Here is a 19,078-nt window from a genome sequence, read left to right as displayed (position 1 = left end):
GATGGGCACTGGCACTGGGACTCTCCATATTAAATGGAGCAGAGGACTAGTTCAAGAGTCAATGAATAACTTTCCTTTTACTGTAAAAAGCAGTGAGACTTCTAAGTATTTGTTGTGTATTTATGAATATGCACTTTATGCTATGGGAGTTAATTTGCACCCTTGTTATACTTATACATATTACCCCACGTATGCTCTGCTGCCACCATGTGTTGGAACACGCAAAGCCTAATTTATTCACTACTTGTTACGATCTATTAAATACACACCAACAGGTATGTAGGCCTAGTAGACACAGACCCCCAGGTTGGATGTCATGGATTTTAGAGACTATCATTACATGGTGTACCGCAAACCTTTCTATATATCGTATTTCCACCATGCAAATTTCATATCCTATTTGTCATGGATTTTATTGCCAATGTTTAGGCCTACCACTGGATGATTTTTCCCACATACATTCAGGGTAGCCCAAAGAAACTGATCATCTCTAGTAATAAGACTCTAAACTTTCAAATATGGGTAAAAAAATTGAACATGAAAAAAACTCTTTGTAACAAAAAAACCAAATGTAAGTTCAATAATTGTTAAATTTGCTTCGGGGATAAAGAATATTCATTTTGGTTTTTACCCATATACTCCGATGTAAGCACTGTATACTCAGTACTTTCCTGAGTTCTGTGAAACAAAATTTAAATGCATATTACTCGGGTGGGATTCAAACCCACAACCTTCGCAATTCTAGAGCAGTGTCTTACCAACTAGAATGTAAGTTCAGTTTTAATTCATAAGAGGATTACTTTATGGGGATGCAACTTTTTTATTTTAAATATCAAGATTAAAACCACAAGGCAAATTTACATGCTTTCTGATTGATTTGAATAATTTCCTTGCATTGTACAACCTAAACTTTGTTAAAATTGCATGGTTATGTTTCTCATCCCTGTTTTTGTGGTTTTGTAGGTCGTCATGGCCGAGTGGTTAAGAGCATTGATTTAAAATTCTGGTGGTTAAGTCATGTCGGTTTGTGGGTTCGAATCCTGTTACCGGCACTTGTGTCCTTGAGCAAGATGTTTTACTTTAATTGTTTCTCTTCACCCAGGGGTATAAATGGGTACATGTGAGGGTGCAAGTTGATATTGTGTATGAAAAAGCCGACTAGCGCCATACGGCAGCTCAGTGTTGTATACTCCCCAGGGAGCTAAGAAAGATTAAGTGAAAGTTATTGGCCCAATAACCAGGGCACTAATGTCAAGTGCACTGAGACTTTATTGTGAAATGTGCTAAATAAGAACTTGTTGTTATTATTATTATTGATTGTTATTTTTGTATAATTTGTGCAGGTATTATTTCTGACTGTGGGATTGTGACGCTAGCGATGGTGTCCATACTGTGGGCAATGCAACAAGAATCCAACACGATGACTCATCCTATGAAGGTACCAGAAGACTGGATCAAGTAAGCAATACTGTGTTTTACAATAGGAGACTTTCCAACGCTAGGTGGCAGCAGACATACCGGGTAAATTTCCATTGTTTACGTAGTTCTGAACATGCGCATAATTCTGAGAACAATGGATTTACCCGGTAAGTCTGCTGCCCTCTATCGTCCCAGAAAGTCTCCCATTGTTGCAGGTTGTGACAGGGTCCATGGCATTTTGTACATCTGAGGGGGAAAATTGCACCGAGGCGAAGACAAGGGTGCCATTTTCCCCCGAGGGTGTACAAAACCCATGGACCCATATCACAGCATGCAACAAGTGTTTTGTTATACCTTGATAACTTGATTATTCCTCTTCTCAAAGTTTTGTTGTCGTCTTCAAATATTATTTTTGACGAGTATGCATAAGCAGACGCCTAATAAGAAACAGTTCTTTACTTCCCTTGAACCCGCGGCCAATTTGCACTAAGCGCTGGGATTCGACCAACAGTGTGAACGATCAAGGTGATGTACAGCGGTTAACTTGCGTCACCCGCCACGCTGTGCAGCCAGGGTACGTGGCGTGATTATAATATAATATAATAATAATAAGACTTGTAATGCGCACGTATCCACCCTGCTGGGTGTTCTCGACCAATCAAAATTCACAGTTTGTTAATACCGAGGTATAACAATTTACTTTTAAAGTCACTGGACACCTTTGGTAAATGTCAAAGACCAGTCTTTTCACTTAGTGTATCTCAACATATGCACAAAATAACAAACCTGTGAAAATTTGAACTCAATTGGGTGTCTAAGTTGCGAGATAATAATGGAAGAAAAAACACCCTTGTCACATGGAAGTTATGTGCTTTCAAATACTTGAATTTGAAACCTCAAAATCAAATTCTAAGTTATCAAAATCGAATTCAAATATTTTAGTGAGAAATAACTTCTTTCTTGAAAACGACATTACTTCAGAGGGAGCCGTTTCTCACAATGTTGTATACTATCAGCATCTCTTCATTGATCACTAACAAGTGAGATTTTATGCTAACAATTAATTAGAGCAATTACCAATAACATCCAGTGCGTTTAACAGCTGATTGAATTACCACATTGGACTTGGACCAGACATAATGACAAAATATTTTTCACGGTGATAGACTAGCTTCTTCTTTTATACTCACAGCTAAAATGCATTTTGTTTCCAACACTTTTTTGTACACAAATTATCAATTTGCTGGCTTTAATCTTGGATTGACATTTTCCCATCAAAACAACAGACTACTGACTTCTAGTAACCAACGTCATTGTGACATCATCTGGTAATTCATATTATTATTGAGCGCTTAGAGACTTTCTTTTGGAGGTGTTAGGCACTATAGAAATGCTGTTGTTATTATTATTATTATTATTTATAATACTCGGTTCTTATTAAGCGCTTTATCACACCCCTAAAGGGGCGATCAAAGCGCACAGTATTTTTTTCTGCAAGGTATGTGGAGTTACGATTTGAAGTAAGAGACCTATTCCTTTAAAGCACCATGTAATGGTTTACAAGGAGCTGTGTTGCGCAATATGCAGCCAGTCAAACCAGGAACACAGGGGCGAACCCCCTTTTTTTCCCCCGATAAGTGCACTTGGTTCTTTGAAATTGCTTTGAAATTTCTTTAAAAATAATAATAGTGACTTCTTATAGCGGTCATATCCGTCCTTCAGTGACGCTCCTGGCAGTTCCTCATTCAGGATTTTCCTGTATCGATTTGGGACTGTTTGAATTGAAACCTATTCATTTTACAAAGCACCATGTAATGTTTTACAAGGTGCTGTGGCGCAATTTATGTAGCCAATCAAACTTTAGTAGAAGTTTGATTGTTTGAATAGCTGTCACATACGTGCCTCCTTCATTCACGCCAATCTTAAGACTTATGAAGGCAATGACGCTCCTGGGGTGACAGGTCTTCAACTGCGCCAGGCATCTGGAACTCTCTACCACTTTATCTTAGATTTTGTCTCTGTACCACAAAATTTAAATCTCTTCTAAAGTGTCTGTTTTTCTTTTGTTTTTGTTTTACTGCGCCTTGAACACCCAGCAGGGTAGATATTTGCGCATAACAAGTCTTTATTATTATTATTACTATTAATGAGTGTTGAAACACAATTCAAATCTAATCAAACTCATTCATAATTTCAGATATAATTACAGAGCTTGTATAAAAAAACTGACTACATGTATAGTAGGAATGATATTCTTCCTACTTTAAATTAAAGGATTTGGGTACTTTTTCAAAATGTCCATAGATTTACATTAAACTTACAGGGTTTGAAGATAATGATAGTGGAAAGCTTCCCTTCAAATCTTACTTACTGAGGTGCTGTAGTTGGTGAGAAATGAGTAAAATAATGTCATGAAAATACGTTTGTAAATGATTAAAATAATTTTCATCTCATGAGACGGAAATTATTTTCATGACGTTGCTTTACTCATTTCCCCCAAACTACAGCACCTCAGCACATAGTATTTCCAGGGAAGCTTTCTACTATCATTATCTTCAAACTGTGTAAGTTTAGTGTAAATCTGTGGACATTGTGTTTTTTGTCCTACAAAAGTTACATAGACCCTTTAAAGTCTGATTTCTGATTTTTTTTTTTGCCCTTTGAAAAATCAGAAAATCAGAAAATTTGTGATTAAATAACCTGAAAAGTGTATTAAAGTCAACTCCATGTGTAATGTGAGTCAGCCCTTGTACTCGATCAAAATACTTTTCCAAGCACCAAGTATCATTACAAGACTGGTTTAGCCTATATTTGAATTTGTTACAAGTAAGCATCATTCAAATTAATAATGCGAATGAGGGTGCTCTCAAACATATTTGTATTACTTCCAAGGATATATTCATTTATACCCAAAACAGTTGTTAAAGACTGGAACACATTACCACCACAGACATAATATCCATCACGGACAATAAGCCTTTTAAATGAGCCATTATAATCCAACAAATTAAAAACTACATTGTTTAACGACTTTCTTCAATTAGTGATCTTATTAACGCTACGACTCCATTTGTTGTCTTTTTAGCTGATCGGACCATGGTGAACTCCATCCATATAGTATGTCATCTAAACACAGATCAAATCTATCATATACATCACTAGCAATGGCCAGCAGGCACGATGGGTATTACTTGCAACTAATTTGATTATACTTTAAGGAAGTGCTGGAAAGATGATTCCATCTCGATGCCTCATTGCATACTCTCATGGAAAACGATGATCATTTTTTAAATTGCCTCAAACTCGTAGAAACTATTTATTACTGTAAATAATCATGTGTATTTTCATTGGGGCATAGAAACGCCAGTCATGTCAGACATCATGACAAGCTTAATCCAGCCCTGGAGCCGGCTGCTCATATCCCCCTGATATGATAAACAATAGCATCATCAAAGCCACTGAATTTGCTATGGCGCTTTATATTGACGCCTCCAGCCAGCTGCATAATGCGAAACCAAATCTTTTTTTTTTTTTTTTTTTTTTTTTTAACCATCAGCAAATACCAGGTTCAATTCTGTGAATCAAAACAAAATAAGGATGATGAAGTAAGTTCGGTCTTCATTCTGTTGTGGTATACAAAAAAACATGATGTGATTTTCGTGCCAAAATGCTGTAGGATGATTTTCTCACTTTAATAGCAGCTTTTTGGGGCACCGTGTTTTACAAAGTGTTTGTGGAAGACCCGTGGAGACTTGAATTAAATGCAGGTTGCCTCTGTTATAGACCTCCACGTATTTGTGAGCACACATTCTGATAGTCCCTTGTGTGTCTGACTGTACAATAAGAATTTGTTTTAAATATTTTAAAACAATCCAGTTCGCAGTTTATGTAAGTTAAAGATGCTATGTCAGATTTTTGGCCAATTTGACCCAAAAGTTTTGATTTAAAATTCAATAGGTATTTTGATGGGGGTCGAGAAAGTTACAAGCTTTCATTTGAGCCATTGCTCGAAAGAGTCCGCCAATTATTAGTAGTAGTGAAATAAAGTGCTCAAAATTAGTTTTTGTCGGGATCCCGACAATATATCACGTGACCAATTCTTATGTGTTTTATAAGAAACGTTTTAAATTTTTGTCATGGTTCCTGACCATTAAAAGTAAAAGTTAAATTTTTTTTTAAATATCATTCACTCAAAAAAATCTATTTTTTAATGTTTGGGGCCAAAAATCTGACATAGCATCTTTAAGAACCAGGTTTTTATATAAAGGTGTTTTAACAGCAGTTATAAAGACCCATTGCAAATAATACAAGGATGAAATACGGTAATTATGCCAAATATTCTGGAAAGTAAGTTCATCTGGTATGTTTTCATTTCTTGGAATGGATGACATATTTTCATTTCTTGGAAAACTGAAAGAAAACAGGAGCAGTAACATTCCAGGGAAAACAGAGCTGTGACGTCAACAAATTTGCAGGAAGTATGAACCGGGCTTAACTCAAGTATTCTAAATTGATGCCATCGATTGTTGTTTCTCATCATTGAAGGTTGTTTAAAAGGTTCAAACTCCGTTCAACTGTGATCTCAAGTTTAATCATGCTGAATTCTAAGCAAGGCTTGAAATTGACACAGGGGCCGACTTCACAAAGCAATACAATTCATCGCAAGACAAATTTTCAGTATCACCATAGTGATTTGTATTGTGACATCACACTTTACTAAGCAACTGCGATTGATTTGCAGTTACGATCAATTTTAGATCTTTGTGAAATCGGCCCCTGGAATGACTGGATCAACTACAACCCTGAGGCCATTGATTTTAATGTTCGGCCAGTAAACTCACAACCCGACTTGTTCGTCAGTCGCTGTTTTACAATTTAGCAGCCTCAATGTGTAATATCTTAAAGACAGTGGACACTATTGGTAGTTACTCAAACTAATGTTTAGCATAAAAACTTACTTGGTTTAAAGTAATGGAGAGCTGTTGATAGTATAAAACAATGTGAGAAACGGCTCCCTCTGAAGTGCCATAGTTTTCGAGAAAGAAGTAATTTTCCACGAATTTGATTTCGAGACCTCAAGTTTAGAACTAGGTCTCGAAATCGAACATCTAAATGCACACAACTTTGTGTGACAAGGGTGTTTTTTTCTTTCATTATTATCTCGCAACTTCGATGACCGATTGAGCTCAAATTTTCACAGGTTTGTTATTTTATGCATACGTTGAGATACACCAACTGTGAAGGCTTGTATTTGACAATTGCCAATAGTGTCCACTGCCTTTAGACAAAACTCCACTCAATAGTTATGCTAAGTAAACAACAGCTAAATACCAGTCACAAGCACTGCATATGGCATGAAATTTGGGCCAGTTACATAAAATAAGCAAGCTATTTTCGTAATGTAGTTTCGAGAAAGAAGTAATTTTCCACGAATTTGATTTCGAGACCTCAGATTTAGAATTTGAGGTCTCGAAATCAAGCATCTGGCACACAACTTCCATGTGACAAGGGTGTTTTTTTTCTTCCAATTATCATCTCGGACTTCGACATCCAATTAAGTTCAAATTTTCACAGGTTGGTTATTTTGTGCATATTATTTTGAGATCCACCAAGTGAGAAGACTGGTATTTGACAATTACCAAACGTGTCCATTGTTTTTAAAGGGAAAAAGAAGACAAATTTTAGCTTTCACGAAAGACTCTGCTAGGATCTAAACGTCACGCCACTAACCAATTTTTTGTGTTGATACCATAGGTCCTTTTGGTTGTTAAGCAGTTTGCATCAGCCGATACTATTTTCTCAAATTTGACTTTAATCTGTTCTGTCGATTATCATAGTATATTATAAGTTATCACACAAGCGCAAGTGGAATACGTAAAAATATAGCGCTTCTGCGTCCCATATCCAACTCGGCCGAAAACGAATTTATCTTCCAGTCTCACTTGCAACGTGCAAAATTTAAAACTTCAGAGCGTTAGTTCACGCGCACAAAGTTCAGAATGTAATTTTTGCACTGTCCGTACACGGAGCGTGACAAAATGACATTTCACAATACGCACTGTGTAATAAAAAGTGAGGAAGTAGGATATAAAACAGAGGTCGTAGCATATATGTTTTTATCCCCCTAGTAGTTCGAGCTTCTGATTGGTGGATTAGCGCATACTGGAAGATAATAATCTATGAAATGTTCAACTATGCATAACCCTGAGGTACATTTTCCTCACCAAATTCAAGCCCTACAGCCGATTTCACAAAAGTAGTCCATAACTTGCGACTTGGCCTAAAATTTTGTGAAATCAGCTGCTGCTCCAAACCCAGATCATCATCCTACCTTTAAAAATTATAATTTCCAACTGTCTACACTTCCTTCATTTGTGATGGCTTAACTAATTTACAAACAGCTATTAAAGGGAAGGTAGATGTTTGGTAATTACTCAAAACAAATATTAACTTAAAAACTGACTTGGTAACGAGCATTTGAGAGCTGTTGATAGTATAAAACATTGTGAGAAACGGCTCCCTCTGAAGTAGCATAGATTTTGAAATAGGGGTAATTCTCACTAAAATAATAAAAGACTTCTAGCTAGAAGTCTTATTCCTATCTGAAAGCACACAAATTCGTCCAGAAAGGGTGTTTTTTCTTTCATCATTTTCTCCCAATTCTGACGACCAATTGAGCTCGAATGTTCACAGGTTTGTTATTTTATGCATACGTTGAGATACACCAAGTGAGAACACTGGTCTTTGTCAATTACCAATCGTGTACCTTCCCTTTAAAAATTTTGAACTATGTTATACCTCCTGATGTAAATTTTCCTCACCTATTTTAATCCCTGCTCCAAAACTAGATCATACCTTTAAATTGTGATTTCTAACTGTCTACACTTCCTTTCATTTTGTGATGATGACTTTTCCCCCCAAGAGCAGGGATTACTAACACATGAGTGAGATGGGTAATGAAGAGTGTCTAAATTGATTAAGTCCACAGCATGAAGATAAGTGGTCATTGTGGGGATAATCAGTCCTAGACGTGAGCAGATTCACCGATGAGATCATCATGAGATGGGCCCAATTTCATGGCTCTTCTTATCGTAAGCAAAGAATCGGCGCTTACGTAAGCAAGAAATTTCCTGCTCTCGGCAAGCGTATTTCACTTGTTAGCGGGGAATTTTGGATTGAGCTCGCTTGTACTCAACGTTACTAGGCATTCTACCCTTACACAGCTAGAGTAGAAATTCGGCGCTTGCAGATAAGCGGAGAATGGTGATCGTAAGCGCAGAATTTGGCGGTAAGCAGAGCCATGAAATTGGGCCATGGTCACAGATTAAGAAACATTTTTTTTTAGGCCTGACGTTTTGGACCCTAGCAGACTCTTTCTTGATAAAGGAACTGGACACCTTTGGTAACTGTCAAAGACCAGTTTTCTCTGTTGGTGTCTCCCAACATATGCATAAAATAACAAACCTGTGAAAATTTGGGCTCAATTGGTCATTGAAGATACAAGAGAAAAAGGATGGGATCACAGTATTGCTAAATTGTCAGGAACTACAAAAAATTAAATCAGTTAATTTGTGTATTTATGTTTTCAATTGGACACATTAACATTTGTTTTATTTCAATGGAATCGTTGGCCCACATGCCAGTTTGTAAAATAAAGATCCTAATACATGCGACATCTGTACAATGACCCGGTACAACAACAAAAACAACTAACTGTGTTTATAGATTTTTTTTTAAATTGTCCCGAAACAAAATCAAATAGTAGAAGTTTTGATAGGAAATTTCTTATTGATATTTTCAGTTCCAACACTGACGAGAAGTCATTCCTGCAGCTGCTCCTCATGATGGCAACAATGGGTTATGGTAAGTCCGTCCTCCCCTCTTCTCCCTCCTTCACCGAAAATATTCCCAAGTGCTTGTCATCCCCAAGGAATGTACTTGGTTTAGATCGAGGGGGGAAAGAAACCAAAATCAATCCTGTTGGTAGATTGGTAGGGACACAATCAGCCAAAACCATCAGGAAACGCTGCGTAATTAAACTTGATTAAGGAATGACTACTCCGCGTCGTGTTTGTTATCTTGCCCCGATCAATATGTGGCCACTGGGTTGTCAAGAAAAGATAACAACAGGACACAGGTTCATCGATACGGGATGGGCTGTGCCGGGTTTAACATATGATCGCAGTCGAGAAAGTGTGTGTGTGTTGGGAAAATTTAGGTCTGCGAGGGACCCGATTGGAATTGTTTGGCAAAAGGGAAATCGCCCGTCTGTTTTTCGGTCATAAAATAAATAATTGAACAACTTGAATGTATAAGTTATCCTGGTACGATTTAGGGATTAGATTTGTTTCAGATACATAGTGTAGCATGTAAATCAAATCAAAATAAAGGTGAGAAAACCCATGTGTTGTGTAACGCATGTAAAAGAACCCAGTGCACTTATCGAGAAAAGAGAAGGGGTTCGCCCCGGTGTTCCTGGCTGTGTCTGCTGTATGCGCCGTAGCACTATGTAAACCCTAAATAATTGGGTCTCAGAGTTCATCACTACAATAACCTTTTCTTTCTGAAAGTTTGTATATACTCGGCGCCTTGAGTACCTTTCTTGGTAGAGATACGTGCGTTATAAAAGACTTCGATATTATTATTATAATTATTAAAACATTAAAAAAAAATGCTGTATCATCTTTACATTGATTTGAGTTACATGTCCACATTGTTTTTAAAGTTTAGAGAAACCAATGTGGACATGTTTAATCCTGTGTATACTGTGTGTGCTGTTGCTGTTGTTAACTGTTCTGGAATTTCCCATTCTTAGTCATACTGTTATTAAGTCTCCTTTTTAAGACTCGCGTTCACTCTTCAGAGTCTACAAAATGTCTTAAGTTTGAATTCAGTATTAACTTTTTTAACTCATTAGGTAATGGGAGACTTTCTGGGACTATAGAGGGCAGCAGACTTACCGGGTAAATCCATTGTTCTCAGAATTATGCGCATGTTCAGAACTACGTAAACAATTGAAATTTACCCGGTATGTCTGCTGCCACCTAGCGTTGGAAAGTCTCCTATTGATTTGCGGTTGACAATAGCGCGATTTCAGCCAATGACCTCCAGATTAACGTGCCGGCACTTTACCAACTAACGCCGTGTCCGAATTGGTGGCTACGGCTGCGGCTACGACTGTTGCCAGGGGTGTTGCTAAGGGCGTCCTATACTTCAATGCATGACGACCCGGCGATCCGGCGGTAGCCGTGGCCGTAGCCGCCAATTCGAATCCGGCCTAAGCTATCTAGCGCTAGTAAATTTGTCTTTGTTCAACCCCAAATCATTTAAAAGTTAACCCGGTCAATTTCCCTTATGGTATATTATTTTATATCATTGCTTGATTGATTTCTTTCAGCCCGTGTGACTCAGGCCTTTTCATTCCTTCGCAACTTATTCTCTGCGTCTTTCTTACTTCTTGTGGCCGTGCGGGTCTTGAGTGTCATCCATGTGGTCTCTCTGGTTGCCAAAAGACTCACCGAGCAGGTAAGGTTTTCTTTTTCATTTCTCGAGATGATCAAAACTGGTTACAGGCAAGAACCAGGGCCCAATTTCATAGAGCTGCTTGCCACAAAAATAATTTGCTGAGCATGAAATTTCTTCCTTGATTAAAACAGGATTACCAACCTAATTTCCACTTGTTGCATTATGCTTGTTCCTGGTATTCAGCTGTTGTTTGCTTATCCTGAAAATATTGTGAAAATTTGGTTGGTAATCCTGTTTTTATCATGGTAAAAATGTTATGCTGAGCAAATTTGTGTGCTTAGCAGCTCTATGGAATTGGGCCCAGTTTTTCACTCACCAATTATTAGTATGTTGTTAGACAAACATGAGTGGAATACAGAAACAGTATGCACTTCTGTGTGCCACCAAAGGCCAAGTTGGGAATGTGACTACAGACGGGCTATTTTGTTTTTTCCCTATACAACAAGCCCGCATGTGATAACAAATTTATATTAACTTGAGTTTTATAGCATATAAAACTTTGCATGGTATGATAAGTTGAGGTTTTTTGGTGGTAGCATCGTTTTTTAGGTGGTTTTGAGAAGAACCGGTGACATGTACAGCTTAATATTATACAAATAATGAATGTTTATGAGTGCAATGGTGCGAGTTGAAAGATGGAATGTTCTATTCAACGAGGCGGATGAACATATTTGCACTATTGCACGAATGAAAAACATTCATTATTCGTTTTATAAAACATCCAAGTAGATTTTTGTCATTTTGATTGGAGGATACAACTTTTAAAACAAACAAAACGTTGTAATAGTTTCTTTTGGGTCGGCCTGTTTGATAATGTGCGTTCTGTACAGCTATTTTGAGACATGCAGAAGCCGAATGCTAGTATGTGCCTTGCAGTAACACTGACAAGACACACGCACACAGTGATGTTTTTTGCTCAGCGTGCAATAGTACTTTTCGGATGGAACGAAAAATGCACGCTGGGTGACGTAGCGTGCAATAGTACTTTTATTTGCTAACACGTGACGGACAATTCTCCAATCAAATGGCAAGGATGTGCTTGGGTGTTATATAAACGATGGATATCACATGTTTACAAGAGAGCCACAGACCCTGGACTTCCTGCAGGCACGATTTGTACACAGCATTATGAAAGAAAGGAAAAAATCTTACAATTATGACACAAAATGTCAACTTTCCCATATGACCAGTGCAGTATCTTGCCTGCCAGAAAATTCAAAGAATGTACAAAGACATACTTATTATAAACAAAGGTCACACGGTCTATATGTAGAGTAAAATCAGTGATATACATGTAGAAGTGGTGTGACATTGGCCCTGCAATATAGGTTAATACCACACTAGTTGCTATGGGGTTGACCAATCAGAATCGGGAATTCGAGTTCGCTTGAAGAGAATGTGATTTCTCAGACACAAGAGTTTATTCATGAAATTCAAAGCGCAGTAGTTTAAAGGCCAACTATTCTCCATTGACAATGATCAAGGTTGACAGATTACTTGCATTATTCATGGTAAATACAATGAGACAAAAAAGTGATTAAATCAACACCCTGCACTTTATGCCCAACCCACCACCAAGAATGCCTGGTATTAATAAAAACTGTTGCTTAAATAGAATGTGAATGGCAGCCATAAATGTTGATTAATTTATGTCTAATTTAATTACATTTGAAAGCAGGATACCCCTGCATGCAACAAATTAATTGCTGGGTTGCTTTAATCAGAATGCAATTGTCAGAAACCATATAATTATGAATTCAGTTTGAGATATATATGCACAGACCTTTTCTAAATTGACATATTTTGCAACAGTAGTGACCTTTATGTCAGGGTAAAATAGATTTCTTGAGGATTTATGTTTGCATCATGATAAAGAATAGGCCTATAGATTGTTTTTACTAAACCAATGTGTTTATTAACCTATATTCATAAATACCTAAACAATTTCGCTATTCCTATTGGTGGAGAGCGCGTCACGTGGGGGTGTCTAAATCTTTGATAATGACCAGTAAAAAGTGTTGAAACATGGGCGTGACACGCGAGCTTGCACCTGTGCTTATAAGACAGTTTCTTCATTCCTATTGGTCGAGAGCAACGGCCGGGACAGTTGTGCCACATCACCCGATACCGAGACGCGCACAGCAATCTCCTTATAAGGAGTTGTTTACCCGAAGGCCTTACCATGTCATAGCTGGAGGGGTGTTGTGTTGATAAATAATTTTCGTCTCATGAGACGAAAATTATTTTAATCATTTACAAACTGATTTTCATGACATTTTTTTACTCATTTCTCAAAAACTACAGCACATCAGAAAGTTTAATGTAAATCTATGGACATTTTGAAAAAGTACCCAAATCCTTTAATGAATATTTGAACGAGACCGGTTTACGTTCAATATGACAGAAACATATCATCCCAGTGAGAGAATTTATTCATTATTGCACTGAAGTAGAGAAAATAGGGGAAAAGAAAAATTGAAATTGACATGCCAACATTTGCTTTGTTTAAAACACTAATTACTCATATTATCGTCTGCTCAAAAAAAATGCATTGATTGACTTTTTTGACTAGTCTATCAACTCGACATGTTCGCGTTAAAAATAGACCACCCATGGTGCAATTTAAATTGCAATGCGACTGAAGGTTAGCAGTCAAAATTGCTCTTGGCTTAGTGACTACATATCTGCCAATACTCCGGTTTTTAATGCTCTTCACTGGCTCCCTGTTCACTATTGCATTCAATCTAAATTACTTTTGCTTGTTTTTCATTTTTTACATGGTTTAGCTCCTCAGTATAACTTTCAATTTATTAGCCTTTAAAATCCTTCAAGATGTCTTGGGCTCCACTTCTTTGTAACTAGTTCCTCAAACCCATGCCATGCTTCGTCTTGGGCTCCACTTCTTTGTAACTAGTTCCTCAAACCCATGCCATGCTTCGTCTTGGTAAAACTATCAAGAACCAGGCCTCGTTGGGTTTAAACCACTAGTTGAAAACCTCTTCACCACACATTGATTCCCTTATTGTAACTAGTTCCTCAAACCCATGCCAAACCCATGCCAAACCCATGCCATGCTTCGTCTTGGGCTCCACTTCTTTGTAACTAGTTCCTCAAACCCATGTCATGCTTCGTCTTGGTAAAACTATCAAGAACCAGGCCTCGTTGGGTTTAAACCACTAGTTGAAAACCTCTTCACCACACATTGATTCCCTTATTGTAACTTCAGTATTACAGCAGTAGCCATAAGTCACAGCCTCAGCCACACCAACCACTTATTTTTAACTCATATAAGCCTGCAGCAATTTATGACAACTGCTGTTCTTTGGTGATTGTGCCCTCTTTGACAGCTCTTGGTTAGCCCTCCAGGGTGGTGTACTGTATACTTAGTGATTCTGCCCTACTGGAGCTGAGGGTCAGTGTATTGCATTTGTACGTGGAAATCATGGTGTCCCACATCGTGTGACAGAATATTTTAATGGTTAACTAAATAAGCAAGTGTTTGCAGCGATTAGCCAGCAGGACCAGTTAGTGTGTATTATATAACACCCAAGCAGATCCTTGCCATTTGATTGGAGGATTGTCCGTCACGTGTTAGCAAATAAAAGTACTATTGCACGCTATGTCACTTAGCGTGCATTTTTCGTTCATTTTATTTCACAGTCGCAATTTTCCCTTGCTACAAACTAGTTAGTCAACTTCCAATACTTTTGGGAGCTAAAATCGACTAGTCACCCTCAAACCATGTTATATTTGTATATTACTCGATAACAATTTTTATTTTTTTATTATTTAAAAAAAAAAATATATAATGTTTATTTGTTTATTTATTCAGGCCCTATTTGTTTTTAATTTTGTTTATGCCCAGATTACACAGCAGGGTTTTTAGAACCAAAGGTAAACACCTAGTAAAAAAAAGAAATATTCTGAGGATGTCATTTCAATTCAGCATGCTCTGGCAATTTAGGTCTAGAATGCCCCACGATTGGTCAAAATCCTGTTGAGCTGAGAACCCAGTGTACATTTAAAGGGAAGGTACACGTTTGGTAATTGTCAAATACCAGTGTTCTCACTTGGTATATCCCATCATAACCATAAAATAACAAGCCTGTGAAAATTTGGGCTCAGTCGGTCATCGAAGTTGCAAGAAAATGATGAAAGAAAAAACACCCTTGTTGGACGAATTTGTGTGCTTTCAGATAGGAATAAAAGACTTCTACTCTAGCTAGAAGTCTTTTATTATTTGAGTGAGAAATTACCTCTTTCTCAAAAACTACATTACTTCAGAGGGAGTTGTTTCCCACAATGTTTTATACTATCAACAGCTCTCCAATGCTCGTTACCAAGTCAGTAAGTTTTTAAGTTAATATTTGTTTTGAGTAATTACCAAACGTGTACCATCCCTTTAAATCATTCAACAAATCTCAATAATATAATACTATAGCTTTCAGGCTTGATACTTCACGGAGGCAACAAAGGCCTCAATGCCCCCCTGATGGTCATTGCCTTGGTGCCCTTGAAATGCTCCAATGGAAATTTACAATTTCCTCATAGGGTGCCCTTTACCAAGGAAAGAATATATGCCTTGGTGCCCTTGCCCTTTTAAAAACAGAAGCGCACAGGCCTGAGCTTTTTTCATTGACCATTTATAAAACATTCAAGTTAATAAAAACCTATTTCCTTTGCAACTTTTGATTCTTCATCAGTGACTACATACTTAAGATGTTGTCTCGGGTTTGTTTGCTTACTATTAGTTACTTCACTAAGTAAGATGTTTACGTCAACTTAGTAGAAACCGGCTAAGTGACCAAGGCCATTCTTAGGAATGTGCTGTAAGCGCTTACACAACAGCACCATAACACCGATCCTCGCCCCACAACCAACCCCTAATGGTCACAGCCCTTATTAATAATTAATGCAGTAGTTTATCAGTTAACACCCTTAACCCTTTGTGCGTGCACTTTTCAAGTATTGGAGAGATTCAATCGGTTCGATCAATAGGGATCAATAATGGATTGCAGTCTACCACGCTGGGATTTACCCGTAATTCTCTCTCACTGTGACTGTCTGGTTGTAACATTATATGGCTAGAAGCAGGATAGCCACCATGAAATATTAATTAATTGCCCTTTATAGCCAATTAGTGCTCGTGTGGATATACCATGGCTCTTCACATGCAGCTTATCAATCTACTTTAAAGTCTTTAGAAGAAAATGCTATACTTGAGTTCAGCTTGCTGGCTCCTTTTATTGGGGAATGCAGGACTGTGTACTTCGTTTTTGAAAGGGGCAAGGGCACCAAGGCATTTTCTCCTTGGTAAAGAGCACCCATAGATAAGGAAACTGTAGCATTTCAAGGGCACCAAGGCAATGACCAGGGGGCGTGGAGGCAATCACCTTCGTTGCCTCTGTGAAGTATCAGGCCTGAGTAAAGCTAAAGGGCACTCTATTATGAGGACATTTGAAGTTTTTACTAAGCATTTCATGGGCACCAAGGCAATGACCAGGGGGCATGGAGGCAAGAGCCTTCTTTGCCTCTGTGAAGAGTCAGGCCTGAGAAGAAAATGCTATACTTGAGTTCTGCTTGCTGGCCACTTTTATTGGGGAATGCAGGACTGTGTCTTCGTTTTTGAAAGGGGCAAGGGCACCAAGGCATTTTCTCCTTGGTGAAGGGCACCCTATAGATGAGGAAATTGTAAATTTCTACTGGAGCATTTCAAGGGCACCAAGACATTGACCAGGGGGCATGGAGGCAATCGCCTTTGTTGCCTCCGTGAAGAATCAGGCCTGAGAAGAAAATGCTATACATGAATTGAGCTAGCTGGCCACTTTTTATCAGGGAATGGGCCTGCTTCACAGACTTCCTAAGTGCACGATTGTTTGCCTCTTGGCATAAACCTGATTATGCTTTCACAAACTTAGTGCACCTTAAAGCCATAATTGGACACTTTCTGAACAGAACAACAATTAAAAGGTCACAGATTTACAAATAACTTACAGGGTTTACAGAAGGTAATGGTGAAAGACTTCCCTTGAAAGAGCTATTCTTCTGAATAGCTCTTTGGGAAATGGTCATTGTAAAACATCAAATGAAAAATTGTAAGTCTTGATTGAAGTACAATAATTTCAGATGGACAAATCAAGTAATATTTGGTTGTTGGAAAAGATTTTGCTAGGGATCTTGGACACAACAAAAACCTGACAACCTTGCTACAATTTAGCAAGGGACCCATAATATTTTGTTTGCATTGTCCGTGGCGTATGCAAAAGTTGTTGTTAAATAAATGTTTTCTAATATATTAAACAGCATCATCTATCAAAATTTATTCGTCCGGAGAACAAAAAGCTGTGAAAAAAAAAATTTAAATTCAGCAAAAATCCGGCCATAAAAGTATTGTACATGTCTTCATTAGGGATGGTCTGTTGAATACTGTGATAGAGTAAAGAGGCATGACCACTCAGTGATAGAGGAAGCTATTCTTTAATAGCATAACTTGTGAATGTCTAACTCCCAGAAACCATGGAAGTTAATGCATGAATTTCACACTCAAATGTCACATGCCAATCACGCTCTCTGTCAGTGTCTGTCACTAGATTTGCCATTGTGAACAATGGATTAGCAGATTGCCATGGAGATAATTCCTGTGGTTAGCTATACCTTAACTTGCCGAAACTTACTTAATAATAATTACTCAAAATAATTGTCAGCATAAAAACTTACCTGGAAGCGAGCAATGGAGAGCTGTTGATGGAAAAAAACATCGGAGAAATGCCTCCCTCTGAAGTAAAGTAGTTTTTTAAAAGTGGTAATTTCTCACTCAAATAATAAAAGACTTCAGGCCTGAAGCCTTTTATGCATCTGAAAGCACACAAATTGCAACAAGGTTTTTTTTGTTTCATTATTTTATTGCAACTGCGATGACCAATTGAGTCTTAATTTTCACAGATTTTTTATTTTATGCATACTATCGAGTACACAAAGTGAGAATAAAGGTGTTTTAGGATTAGTACACATTAATTTTTTAGGGTTGTCCATCCTTGTTTAAAGACACTGGACACAATTGGTAATTGTCAAAGACTAGTCTTGACAGTTGGTGTATCTCAACAATATGCATAATATAACAAACCTGTAAAATTTGAGCTCAATTGGTCATCGAAGTTGCGAATTAATAATGAAAGGAAAAACACCCTTGTCACACGAAGTTGTGTGCTTTCAGATGCTTGATTTCGAGACCTCAAATTCTAAATCTGAGGTCTCGAAATCAAATTCGTGAAAATTACTTCTTTCTCAAAAACTACATTACTTCAGCGGGAGCCGTTTCTCACAATGTTTTATACTATCAACCTCTCCCCATTACTCGTTACCAAAGTAAGGTTTTATGCTTATAATTATTTTGAGTAATTACCAATAGTGTCCACTGCCTTTAAATCATTTTGTTTCAAACAGGCCCCTGGACATAAAACATAGGAAGTAAAGTAATAAGCCCCTTTTCACTCTGTACATGTATCTCTTATCCCCGTTAACCCCATGATTTTGATACCCCATGGTTAGCCTAGGTCCCTATTCCACGGGGTTACGGCTGCCTTTTCAAGAATACCGACCCAAAGTTTTACCGCTTCCCCCGTAGATCCTGTGTGTGGTGTAATGCAATGTAAAAGAACCCAGTGCACTTATTGCAAAGAGAAGGGGCTCACCCTAAGTGTTCCTGGCTTGATTGGCAGCACTGCGCCACAGCACCTTGTAGACCATTTCATAGTACTATAAAGGAATAGGTCTCATAATTCTGAGTGTTTTGATACGCCCCTAGGGGTGTGATAAAGCCTACATGTATAGACCATGTGACCTTTGTTTACAATAAGTGTGACCTTGTACATTCTTTGGCTTTTCTGGCAGGCAAGATACTGCACTGGTTATATGGGAAAGTTGACATTTTGTGTTATAATTTACACATAAATCCATGATTTATGAAAGTAAAAGCTGGACAAGTTTTGAGATGTGCCCCCTTTCATCATATCAAAAGTTTGTAAGAATTAGACATTGCAATCTCCATAAAATGTAAGATTTCTTTTCTTTTTTTCCATTGAGCTGTGTACAAATCGTGCCGGCAGAAAGTCCAGGCTCGGTGGCTCTTTTGTAA

The 19,078-nt window shown here is 37.8% G+C and overlaps 1 protein-coding gene across 1 annotated transcript in view; it reads left to right on the top strand.

Annotated features, from left to right (window-relative positions):
• The window catches only part of LOC117290873, a 40,291-nt gene that overhangs the window by 5,661 nt on the left and 15,552 nt on the right, over positions 1 to 19,078 (top strand). The window contains exons 5-7 of the mRNA XM_033772430.1: positions 1,344 to 1,458; positions 9,221 to 9,282; positions 10,817 to 10,944. Coding sequence (XP_033628321.1) covers positions 1,344 to 1,458; positions 9,221 to 9,282; positions 10,817 to 10,944 — 305 coding nt within the window. The remainder of the gene's footprint in view (positions 1 to 1,343; positions 1,459 to 9,220; positions 9,283 to 10,816; positions 10,945 to 19,078) is intronic.

This window comes from Asterias rubens, chromosome 5 (genome assembly GCF_902459465.1).
Source record: "Asterias rubens chromosome 5, eAstRub1.3, whole genome shotgun sequence".
Taxonomy (NCBI): Eukaryota; Metazoa; Echinodermata; class Asteroidea; order Forcipulatida; family Asteriidae; genus Asterias; species Asterias rubens.
The sequence above is the reverse complement of the archived record's forward strand: the minus strand, read 5'-3'. Positions and strand labels throughout refer to the sequence as shown.